Source organism: Rhinopithecus bieti, unplaced genomic scaffold (genome assembly GCF_001698545.2).
Source record: "Rhinopithecus bieti isolate Rb0 unplaced genomic scaffold, ASM169854v2 scaffold_10685, whole genome shotgun sequence".
NCBI classification, from domain to species: Eukaryota; Metazoa; Chordata; class Mammalia; order Primates; family Cercopithecidae; genus Rhinopithecus; species Rhinopithecus bieti.
The window spans coordinates 1,533,145-1,546,290 of NW_016806950.1; the positions used below are offsets into that span (position 1 = coordinate 1,533,145).

Here is a 13,146-nt window from a genome sequence, read left to right on the forward strand (position 1 = left end):
AAAAAAAAAAAAAAAAAAAAGAGAATTGTGAAAAACAAAATCCAGTGTAATGTTAGTGAGTATTATTTTATTTTATTTTTTAGTTATTTATTTTTTGAGACAGAGTCTCGCTCTGTCACCCAGGCTGGAGTGCAGTGGCGGGATCTCAGCTCACTGCAAGCTCCACCTCCTGGGTTTACGCCATTCTCCTGCCTCAGCCTCCCATGTAGCTGGGACTACAGGCGCCCACCACCTCGCCTGGCTAGTTTTTTGTATTTTTTAGTAGAGACGGGGTTTCACCGTGTTAGCCAGGATGGTCTCGATCTCCTGACCTCGTGATCCGCCCGTCTCAGCCTCCCAAAGTGCTGGGATTACAGGCTTGAGCCACCGCGCCGGGCCATGGGTATTATTTTAAAAGCACTTTGGTTGGTTTCAAACTCCTGACCTCAGGTGCTCCGCCCACCTTGGCCTCCCAAAGTGCTGGGATTAAAGATGTAAGCCATCTCACGTGCCCTCAAAAAACCTTATTTAATCCTCAAGAAGCCATGAAGAAGCTATTATTTCTACCTTCCTGATGAGAAGGATAAGAACTACAGAGTTCAAATTCAGTTTAAAATAATTTAAGGGTAAGCCATTCTCCATTTTATAGGTAATAGGCTATACTAAGATATAAAACATGGGGGGGGTAAGTGAGAGGAGGAAAAAAACCTCTCTCTCTAGCAAAAACAATTCAATAAATGGCTTTGGCTTTATTCAACCTTTGTCCTCCAAGAAATTGGCTCCTCAAGAATCAAAACAAATATCTCAAAAAAATATATATACAAATGCCATCCTAACAAGTTATAACTCTCTCTGTTCTTCAGTAAACAAATATAAAATGTCTTCACTAAAATAAGCAAACATAGATTCCATGTTTCCATTGCAAAAGCAAACTTTTAGTCCTATTTCAGGACCAAAGAGTCCTATTTAGTCCTACTAAGTAATTGTATTATTTCAGTGAAATAATCTGGCTCATTCTCAAAAACTGCAGAAACTCTTGGGAACTCTGGAGGTTCCTGTAAACTTCAGATGCACTGAAAATAGTATTTCCTCTCTCTAAGGAAAATGAGATTAATATGGCCAGGGCTAATCTGTTCCATGCTGTAATTACTAACATAAAAACTGGGGCCACACACCACATAATTATACCTCAATATCCCTCTGGAAATCAAATAGGTCAATTCGCTGCCAGTTACTGCCATCCAGAGCCAGAACATTCCAGGCCTATTTTAAAGAAAAAGAGACAGAATGAGTAGAAGCTAAAATTAAGGGGAAAAGGCAGCAATATTCAAGTTCACAATTCAACCAACTAATGACTAAAATGGATCCAAAAATTTATCAGGCCCTACCCACTTACTCCCAAATGATGTATCTTACTCCTGACCCATACTGTATTCTCCAATTAGATAATCTCATAAATGAGTGGGTACTAGAAACTAGCAGCTACAAAAGATCTTAGGCCAGGCATGGTGGCTCAAATTTATAATCCCATCACATTGGGAGGTCAAGGTGGAAGGATCACTTGAGCCCAGGAATTTCAGATTAGCCTGGGCAATATAGCGAGACCCAATCCCTATAAAAAAAATTTAAAAAGTCAGCCAGGCGTGGTGGCTCACGTCTGTAATCCCAGCACTTTGGGAGGCCGAGGTGGGCAGATCACCTGAGGTCAAGAGTTTGAGACCAGCCTGGCCAACATGGTAGAACCCCATCTCTACTAAAAGTACAAAAATTAGCTGGGTGTGGTGGCATGTGCCTGTAATCTCAGCTACTCGGGAGGCCGAGGCAAGAGAATCACTTGAACCCGGGAGGCGGAGGTTGCACTGAGCCAAGATTGTGCTACTGTATTCCAGCCTGGGCAACAGAGCGAAACATCTGGGGGGGAATTGAAAAAATTAGTCAGGCATGGTGGCACACACCTGCAGTCCCAGCTACTCGGGTGGCTGAGGTGGGAGGATCGCGTGAGCCTGGGAGGTAAGGGCTGCAGTGAGCCATGATCTCACCATTGTACTCCAGCCTGGGTGACAGAGCAAGACCTTGGTAAAAAACAAAAACAAGACTAACCCTCCCTCCCTCTGCCCACACATACTGAAATTAAAGAAGTTAAGGAAAGGGCAGGTTGTGATAAGTATCATAGCCGCAAGGTGTTTTCTAACTGGAAAATTCTAGTTTCTAATACCAAAATGAGACAAAAGTTCAGTTGATGAAAAGCAAGTCTTTCTTCTATCCTTAAAAATATGATCCTTAAAAAAATATCCTTCTATCTGGAAAAATATGAAGGTAAAACCAAACATCAAAGGGGACAGTACTCTGAATACTGCTCTATTCTCACTCTCTTTTTCTATATGTAGAGTATATTTAGAGATAAATATATGTATTTCTTGAGACAGGTTATCACTCGGTCACCTGGGATGGAGTGCAGTGGCTCAATCATGGGTCACTTGCAGCCTTGACCTCCCCAACTCAAGCAATCCTCTCACCTCAGCCTCCCAAGTAGCTGGAACCACAGGCATGCATCACCACATCTGGCTTTTTTTTTTTTTTTGAGACGGAGTCTCGCTCTGTCACCCAGGCTGGAGTGCAGTGGTGCAATCTCGGCTCACTGCAAGCTCCGCCTCCCGGGTTCACGTCATTCTCCTGTCTCAGCCTCCCAGGTAGCTGGGACTATAGGCACACGCCTCCAGCCTGGCTAATTTTTTGTATTTTCAGTAGAGATGGGGTTTCACTGTGTTAGGCAGGATGGTCTTGATCTCCCGACCTCGTGATCTGCCCGCCTCGGCCTCCCAAAGCGCTGGTATTACAGGCGTGAGCCACCGCACCCAGTCTTAATTTTTAAAATTTTCTGTAGAGATAAGGCTCCCTATGTTGCCCAGGCTAGTCTTGAACTCCTGGCCTCAAGCAATCCTCCCACCTTGGCCCCTCAAAGTGAAGGGATTATAGGTGTGAGCCACCAGGCCTAGCCTTAGTTCAGTACTTCTTTGCTATCTATATCCTATCACCTGGTAGGACTTACAACTGTGATACAGTGATTTGGGACTTAGAAAAGATACTATCATTTCTCTGAAACTTTGTATTTTATTATTTTTTTTTAAGACAGAGTCTCGCTCTGTTGTGCCCAGGCTGGAGTGCAGTGGCACAATCTCGGCTCACTCCAAGTTCCGATTCTGCATTAACTGTGAATCTTACTAAATAGAATTACTGGTGAAGCAAATTTATCCATCGAGACTATCTGGTATGTGTTACGTATGTATTCTGTTGGTGCTGGAAGATGTCTGTGTGCCTGTATCAACATGCGACTTCAGGTAAAGTTTCTTCATGTTCACAGTTCTTAGCAAATGCAGTTTCAATCCATAGACAGCCAGCAGTGGATGTTACTACAGAAAAATGCAGGATTACGATTGTCCTTGTGTAGGCCGGGCGCTGTGGCTCACACCTGTAATCCCAGCACTTTGGGAGGCNGTCCTTGTGTAAAAAATAAATAAATAATGAACTAGGAAAACATAATAAAACAAGATTTCATCACAATTTTGAGTCAAGTCTAAACTTTCAATATGCATGTTTATTGCTTTTTTCATCGAAAATGTTTCCTGTTTATATTATGCAAGTAAGAGATACAAAAAGTCAGAGACAGTATATATAGTAGAATCCCATCATAAATTTACATGGGCTTGTGTATGTCATTGGTGAAATAATACCCTTTAAAACATGAAAACATACAAGTAACACCTAAATGGATGGCCTATGAAAGAGGCTGTTATTATCAGTATGAAGAAGGGGTCCCCTACAACTATGTCAACCATACTTACCCTGGAGACCTGAGCACAGCGGCACAGGGTAACAACATCTAGAAAAGAAAATATCCTAAAAAGAAAAGAGAGAAATACAACTTTTATTGTATGATAAAGTAGTTGACCTTTATTTATTTTGAGACAGGGTCTAACTCTGTCAGCCAGGCTGGAGAGCAGTGGCATAACCTGGGGTCAGGTGATCTTCCCAAATCAGGCTCCTGAGTAGCTAGGACTACAGGCGCCTGCCACCATACCTGGCTAATTTTTAATTTTTTGTAGAGACAGGGTTTCACCATGTTGCCCAGGTTGGTCTCGAACTCTTGGGCTCAAGCAATCAGCCTCCCAAATTGCAAGGACTACAGGTGTGAACTACTGCATCCGGCCAGTATCATAAAGTAGTTGCTCTTGATTTTAGCATAGAAATAACTGACTACATGTATATACACACACAAACACAAAGGCAGTTCTTTAGAACAAACACACAAAATGCTTGAGCAATCTGTGAAGATAATACTGCCCATATAAAACACAGTGGGAAAAAATGTTTTACTTGATAATGTACATACAGATGCTGACCAAGTTCAATTACCTACACCAAAGGATAATAAATAATTTCTAGCTGGCTTTTTTAAAATACAAAAAAAAAAAAAAACTTCCCACCTAAAATTATCAAAAGAAAGAAGCTAGGGGAAGGATCTTTTTTTGTTTTGTCTTGTTTTGAGACAGGGTTTCACTCTGTCAGGCAGGCTGGAATGCAGTGGCACAATCACAGCTCACTGCAGCCTTGACCTGGGCCCAAGCAATCCTCCCACCTCAGCCTCCCGAGTAGCTGGAACAAGAGGCACATGCTACCAAGTCTAGGTAATTTTTTAAATTTTTTTGCAGAGATGAGGGTCTCCTTATGTTACGCAGACTGGTTTTGAACTCCTGAGCTCAAGCAATCCTCCTGCCTCAGACTAACAAAGTGCTAGGATTGTGTATGCATGAGCCACCATGCTTGGATGGGCAGGATTTTTTTATTTGAAACAAAGTCTCGCTCCTGTCGCCCAGGTTGGAATGCAGTGGTGCACTCATCATTCACTCCAGCCTCAATCCCCCAGGCTCAGGTGATTCTCCTACCTCGCCTACCAAATAGCTGGGAGTACAGGCGCATGCCACCATGCTCAGTTAATTTTTGTTGTTCTTTTTTTTTTTGAGACAGAGTCTCACCCGGTTGTCCAGGCTGGAGTGCAGTGGCATGATCTCAGTTCAAGTGATTGTCGTGTCTCAGCCTACCAACTAGCTGGGATTACAGGTGCCTGACACCACGCCCGGCTAATTTTTGTATTTTTAGTAGAGATGGGGCTTCACTATGTTGGGCAGGCTGGTCTCAAACTCCTGATGTCAGGTGATCTGCCCTGAGAGCCTCCCAAAGTGCTGGGATTACAGGCGTGAGCCACCACACCCAGCCCCTGATGGGAGGGATCTTAATGAAGTATTTTACAGTCATGAAGGAAAAAAGATAATTTAATAAAGCCTAAAAAGCAGCAATGAAAAATGTTAAATGTCTAGAAAAAAAAAACCAGAAACAAAATAAAATATAAATTAAAAAAAGATCTCTACATATTTCATTCTAATTTAATAAATTACAAAACTCTTTTAACATAGCAATGTTAGAAAATATTTACTGTCTAGAATTTTTCTCAGTCTTATAGAAGGTAAATACTTATTTTGAAGTAGATCAGTAAGTTAATTTGGTTAAAGCCTGATAAATCACACCATAAGCTACCTGTGAAAATAGGTCAGGGAATCCTTGAAATAAAAGTGAATGGGAGATCAGACAAGGTGGCTCATGCCTATAATCCCACCTCTTTGGAAAACTGCTAGAGGCCAGGAGTTCAAGACCAGCCTGGGCAACACAGTGAGGCTCCCTATTTTAAAAAAGAAAATAAAAAACATAGCTTTGGCTAGGTATGATGGCTAAAGCCTGTAATTCCACCATTTTGGGATGCAAGGGCAGGAGGATAACTTGAAGCCAAGAGTTTGAGACCAGCCTGGAAAATACAGTGAGACTCTGTCTCTACAAAAAGTTTAAAAATGAAGCTGGGAACAGTGGCTCATGGCTGTAAACCCAGCACTTTGGGAGGCTGTGGTGCGGTGAGGTCAGGAGTTCAAGACCAGCCTGACCAACATGGTGAAACTCTTGTCTCTACTAAAAATACAAAATTAGCCACACGTGGTGGTGGGAGCGTCTGTCATCCCAGCTACTCGGGAGGCTGAGACAGAAGATTCGCTTGAACCTGGGAGGTGGAGGTTGCAGTGAGCCGAGATCATGCCCTTGTACTCTAGCCTGGGAGACAAGAGTGAGACTCTGTCTCAAAAAACAAAATAGCCAGGCATGCTGGTATATGCCTGTAGTTCCAGCTACCTGGGAAACTGATGTAGGAGGATCTATTGTGTTCAGTTTGAGGCTGTAGTAAGCTACGATCACAGCACTGCACTCTAACCTGGGTGACAGAGTGAGTTCTTTTTTCTTTTTTTTAAGACGGAGTTTCGCTCTGTCGCCCAGGCTGGAGTGCAGTGGCACAATCTCGGCTCACTGCAACCTCAGCCTCCTGGGTTCACATGATTTGCCTGCCTCAGCCTCCGGAGCAGCTGGGATTACAGGCACCTCACCACCATGCCCAGCTTTAAAACAAAAGTTTTAAATTTTGATGTTACCCACTTTATCTATTTTTTCTTTCGTTTCCTCAACTTTTGGTGTCAAATCCAATAAATTACTGCTAAACTCAATGTCATGAAGTTGTTCTGCGTTCTTCCAAAGATTTTATAATTTTAGTTCTCAGATACAGGTCTTTGCAAGACCATTTATTGAAAAGACTATACTTTTCCCCACTGAATGGTCCTGGCATCCTTGTCAAAAATCATTTGACCATATATGTGAAGGTTTATTTCTGAGCTCTCTATTCTACTCCATTGGTCTTTGTCTGCTTTATGCCAGTATCACACTATTTTTAAATATTTTCAGTTTTGAAGCAGAAAGTGCTTTTGGTGATTGAAATATTTGCATGATGTCAGAAAAACTATTAATAGCAACTGAACTGGTTTCAAGAATCTTTCCTTATATTTTCTGTTTGTTTGTTTTTGTTTTTGAGACGGAGGCTTGCTCTGTCGCCCAGGCTGGAGTGCAGTGGCCGGATCTCGGCTCACTGCAAGCTCCGCCTCCTGGGTTTATGCCATTCTCCTGCCTCAGGCTCCCAAGTAGCTGGGACTACAGGTGCCCACCACCTCGCCCGACTAGTTTTTTTGTATTTTTTTAGTACAGACGGGGTTTCACAGTGTTAGCCAGGATGGTCTCGATCTCCTGACCTCATGATCCGCCCATCTCAGCCTCCCAAAGTGTTGGGATTACAGGCTTCAGCCACCGCGCCCGGCCATGTTTTCTTACACATTTACTTCCTCTAACAGATTTCTGATATTTTGATTTCTTTCCAACTATAGAGGCCCATGTAAGGGACTGTTTAAAACAGATAATAAATAAGCTGGGAGGGTTAAGCAAGGAGCAACATGGAAAGCAAATATAACTGATCTATATCCTGCAATCTCAGCAGCAAGGAACACCAGCAAGGAACAAGGAATCACCAGCAAGGAACAGGAAAACCCCCGAATAAAAGCCCAGAGAACAATTATAGTGGATAATGTCTAGAGAATCTGCCTTCTCTAAGGAGAACCAGATACGTGGATAGAAAGGGGGGAAATATCTAGTTAAAATGATGAGCAGGCCGGGCGCGGTGGCTCAAGCCTGTAATCCCAGCACTTTGGGAGGCCGAGACGGGCAGATCACGAGGTCAGGAGATCGAGACCATCCTGGCTAACACGGTGAAACCCCGTCTCTACTAAAAAATACAAAAAACTAGCCGGGCAAGGTGGCGGGCGCCTGTAGTCCCAGCTACTCGGGAGGCTGAGGCAGGAGAATGGTGTAAACCCGGGAGGCGGGGCTTGCAGTGAGCTGAGATCCGGCCACCGCACTCCAGCCCGGGAGACAGAGCAAGACTCCGTCTAAAAAAAAAAAAAAAAAAAAATGAGCAATCTCTGAAACTGTGGTTATAATTTTTCAGCTTGCCTGAAATGAAAGAAAAGCATTCTGATTTGGAGGTTGTTGAGTTTCATTCGAAAAACATTTTTACCACCTGCCGCCTACAGGCACTTAAGTCCCTACTGTTAAGTAGCTCATGGCATAGGGGCTGGAGGTAGATAAAGCTGAGTAATGTAATAGAAGAGTGGTCAAGGAAAGCCTCCCCTAGGAGTAGGTATTTGATTTGGAATCTAAATGATCAAAGGAAAACAGATTGCCAAGATCTGGGGAGAAGAGGATTCCAGTAGACGAAATAGTGGGTGTATGACAAAGGCCTGTTTGAAGATCAGAAGAGACAGTGAAGTTGGACTGCAGCAGCAGCACAACCCTATACCAAGTTCTTAATTATGTACCAGGCGTCATTCTAAGTGTGTAAATTTACATACTAATCCAACGACTCCTTAAAAAACAATTCTGTAAGATCGGTACTATTAGCATTCTCATCTTATAGATGAGGATATTGAGCAAAGTTGTTAGTCAAGGGGTCAAAATATGATTTAAAAAAAAAAAAAAAGACTGGGCGCGGTAGCTCACACTTGTAATCCCCAGCACTTTGGGAGGCCAAGGTGGGTGGATCACCTGAGGTCAGAAGTCTAAGACCAGCCTGGCCAACATGGTGAAACTCCATTTCTACTAATAATACAAAAATTAGCCAGGCATGGTGGTGCGTGCCTGTAATCCTAGCTACTTGGGAGGCTGAGGCAGGAGAATTGTTAGAACCTGGGAGGCAGAAGTTGCAGTGGGCTGAGATTGCTCCACTGCACTCCAACCTCGGTGACAGAGTAAGACACCATTAAAAAAAAAAAAAAAGTTAAAAGGCTTTGTGGACATAATAAATGATTTCAACTGTATTCTAAGTTTAAGGAAAGCCAGGCCAGGCATGGTGGCTCACGTCTATATATAATCCTAGCACTCTGGGAGGCCAAGGCAGGAGGATCACTTGAGGTCAAAAGTTTGATCTTTTTTTTTTTTTCTTTTTAGTAAAGACAGGGTTTTGCAATGTTGCCCAGGCTGGTCTCGCCAAAGTGCGGGCATTACAGGCGTGTGTCACCACAACTGGCCCACGGCCAGGAGTTTGAGGCCAGTATGGGCAACACAGTGAGACCCCAACTCTGTAAAAATGAAAAAATTTAGCTGAGGATTGTGGTGCATGCCTGTAGTCCTAGCTATACAGGGGACTAAGACAGGAGGATCACTTGAGCTCAGGAGTTAATGGTTGCAGGGAACTGTGATCACCCCACTATGCTTTGTGACCTGGGCAACAGACACTGTCTCTTAAAAAAAAAAAAAAAAAAAATAGATAGGTTTCTATTGGAAGGGTGGGAAATAAAACATTTAAAAAAAAATTTAATACAATAAAATTTTTTTTAAAAGATAGAGAGGAATACACCCATTCATACAAGTATTATAGGCATAGCCTTGAGGCTTTTAAAAGTCTAGGATTCCTTATTAAAAAGTTCCAGCAAAGCCATTTTTTTTATAAAAGGGTCTATATGGCCAATCACTATTCTTGTTGCACTTTATGCAAATAATCAGGCCACATACAATAAGACTAAAACTTACTTTACACATATTGATTACTACAATTTGTCTTTGATAGAAATAAGGGACTAAAGAGAAAAATAATATGCTTCAAAAGAAAACTATAGGCCGGGCGCGGTGGCTCAAGCCTGTAATCCCAGCACTTTGGGAGGCCGAGACGGGCGGATCACGAGGTCAGGAGATCGAGACCATCCTGGCTAACATGTTGAAACCCCGTCTCTACTAAAAAAATACAAAAAACTAGCCGGGCGTGGTGGCGGGCGCCTGTAGTCCCAGCTACTCGGGAGGCTGAGGCAGGAGAATGGCATATAAACCCGGGAAGCGGAGCTTGCAGTGAGCTGAGATCCGGCCACTGCACTCCAGCCCGGGCGACAGAGCGAGACTCTGTCTCAAAAAAAAAAAAAAAAAAGGAAGAAAAGAAAACTATAATATACCTTGTATCATATTCCAATGCCGACCACTGTTTTTGAGTTATTGTCTGTAATTCAGACTGAGTTCTGAATTATCTCTAACAGTGTCCTCTAACGAACCTGGATATATATATTTAAAAGCTTGTTTTCATAGATCCCGTCAGGAATAAGATCTATTTTTGAAGGACTACTTAAACTAGGACTTATACTTCTATACATGTTGAGATTTCTCTTCCTTCTTGTCAAGGTCTGTACCTGCTGTCTTATTTTTATTTTATTTTAATTAATTAAATTAATTAATTTATTTATTTAGAGGCGGAGTTTTTGCTCTATTGCCCAGGCTGGAGTGCAATGGCGCAATCTCAGCTCACTGCAACCTCTGCCTCCTGGGTTCATGTGATTCTCCTGCCTCAGTCCCCCGAGTAGCTGGGATTACAGGTGCCTGCCACCATGCCCAGCTAATTTTTAGTAGAGACGAGGTTTCACCATGTTGGCCAGGCTGGTCTCAAACTCTTGACTTCAGGTGATTCACCAGCCTTGGCTTCCCAAAGTGCTAGGATTACAGGTGTGAGCCACTGAGCCTGGTCTTATTTATTTTTTTTAAGAGACAAGATCTCACTCTGTCGCCCAGGCTGGAGTGCAGTGAGTGGCACTCTTGCCTCAGCCTCCTGAGGAGCTAGGATTACAGGTGTGAGCCACTGAGCCTGGCCTTAATTTTTTTAAGAGACAGGATCTCACTCTGTCACCCAGGCTGGAGTGCAGTGGCACTCTTGCCTCAGCCTCCTGAAGAGCTAGGACTACCAGTGTATGCCACCAAACATGGCTAATTTTTAAGTCTTTTGTAGATGGTGTCTTGCTGTGTTGCCCAGGGTGGTCATGAACTCTTGGCCTTAAACAATCCCCCCACCTCAGCCTCCAAAAGTGCCATGATTACAGGGTGAGCAATGGCACCCAACCTTGTCTTGTATCCCTGAACGCACTTGTCTGGCCACAACCTGGGATTCATGAATGTTTACAATTAAATATTAAAAAAAGTCATTCCTCAGACTCAGACATGTGCCCCTAGTCAGCAAGAATTAGCTATAGTGGTTGTCACCCCTAATCCCTCACGAATGAAGAATGTCAACAGAAAAGGGGGGACTGAAATAGTGCCCCAAAGAATTAAAGACATCAGTGAGTAATATAAATTTTTAGTCTGTGGGATGGCAGATAAGGAAAAAAACCAGGGTGGGTGCGGTGGCTCACACCTGTAATCCTAGCACTTTGGGAGGCCAAGGCAGGTGGATCACCTGAGGTCACGAGTTCAAGACCAGCCTGGTCAATATGGCGAAATCCCGTCTCTACTAAAATACAAAAATTAACCAGGCGTGGTGGTGGACGCCTGTAATCCCAGCTACTTGCACAGGAGAATTACTTGAACCTTTGAGGTGTAGTAGGTTGCAGTAAGCCGAGATCACGCTGCTGCACTCCAGCCTGGGTGACAGAGCGAGACTCTATCTCAAACAAACAAACAAACAAACAAAAACACTTTAGGCCAGGCATGGTGCCTCATACCTGTAATCCCAGCATTTTGGGAGGCTGAAGAAAGCATACAGATTGAGATTGAGCCCATGAGTTCAAGACCAGCCTGGGCAACAGGGCAAAACCATGTCTCTACAGAAAATACAAACTACCTGGGTGTGGTGGCATGTGCCTGCCGCCTCAGCTACTCAGGAGGCTGAGGCCAGGAGGATTGTTTGAATCAAGGAAACAGAAGTTGCAGTGAGCTGAGATCGCCCCACTGCACTCCAGTGATGGAATGAGACCCTGTCTCCAAAAAAAAAAAAAAAAAAAAAAAAGAAAAGAAAAGAAAAGAAACAATTTGCTGAAACTCCTTCTGCTTGTAAGATCACAAAACTGGATGACATCAGCTGGAACCAATGTGCCCAACTGAAGTCTGCATAGAACCAGTTTGCTGATGTCACAGCTGGAATTTCCATTACGTTTCATACTAATTCCCCCTGAATTTGCACATGCAATCCATGAGGTAGCATGAAGAGACAGCCATGCATGCCTGAAGACTTTCCAGACCTCCCCTTTCCTTCTGCCAGTTACCCGCTGATCTAAGAATTCATCCCCTAAACCTTTTCTAATAAAATTAGTGCATTAAAGCCAGCACAGGGCACCAGATTTGAGCTGGACTCCTGTCTACATGTTAGTCGACTTGCAATAAAAATTTTTCCTTTACTCAAAAACTCAGTGCTGGCTAGGCACAGTGGCTCATGCCTATAACCCCCAGCACTTTGGGAGGCTAAGGCAAGGAGGATTACTTGAGCCCTGGGGGTTGAGACCAGCCTGGGCAACATGGTGAGACCCTGCCTCTACAAAAAACACAAAAATTAGGCCGGGAGTGGTGGCTCAAGCCTGTAATCCCAGCACTTTGGGAGGCCAAGGTGGATGGATCACTTGAGGTCAGGGGTTCAAGATGCGCCCGATCAACATGGTGAAACCCAGTCTCTACTAAAATATAAAAATTAGCCAGGCATGGTGGCACACGCCTGTAATCTTAGTTACTTGGGAGGCTGAGGCAGGAGAATTGCTTGAACCCCGGGGGCAGAGGTTGCAGTGAACTGAGATCACGCCACTGCATTCCAGCCTGGGCAACAGAGCAAGACTCCCTCTCAAAAATTAAAGAAAAAACAAAACACAAAAAATTAGCTGTGCATGGTGGTGTGCATGTATATGTAGCCCCAGCTACTCCAGAGGCCAAGGTGGGAGGATCACTTGAACCCAGGAGTCACTTGAACCCAGGAGTATGAGGTTGCAGTGAGCTTTGATTATGCCACTGCACTCTAGCCTGGATGACAGAGTAAGCCCGTTTCTAAAAAACAAAAAACAAAACCCTCTGTGTCACAGTATTAGTTTTAAGTGCATCAAGCACCAAGCCTCTTTTGCTCAGTAACAAAACCTTTGGCTTTTAAATTTAGCTGCTGCAGTATTTTATCTTCTCCTTACCTGTCATATTATTTATTTTCCCTTCTTTCATTACACTTTACTGTCCTTTTAACCATTTCTGATTTTTTCTTTTTTTTTTTTTGAGATGGAGTCTCGCTCTGTCACCCAGGCTAGAGTGCGGTGGCCAGATCTCAGCTCACTGCAAGCTCCGCCTCCCGGGTTTACGCCATTCTCCTGCCTCAGCCCCCTGAGTAGCTGGGACTACAGGTGCGCCCGCCACCTCGCCTGGCTAGTTTTTTGTATTTTTTAGTAGAGATGGGGTTTCACCGTGTTAGCCAGGATG

The 13,146-nt window shown here is 43.7% G+C and overlaps 1 protein-coding gene across 1 annotated transcript in view; it reads right to left on the reverse strand.

Annotated features, from left to right (window-relative positions):
* Positions 1-13,146, reverse strand: part of FBXL20 (F-box and leucine rich repeat protein 20) — a 154,284-nt gene that overhangs the window by 47,155 nt on the left and 93,983 nt on the right. Inside the window, 2 exon segments of the mRNA XM_017879022.1 lie at positions 1,168-1,242; positions 3,822-3,876. Coding sequence (XP_017734511.1) covers positions 1,168-1,242; positions 3,822-3,876 — 130 coding nt within the window.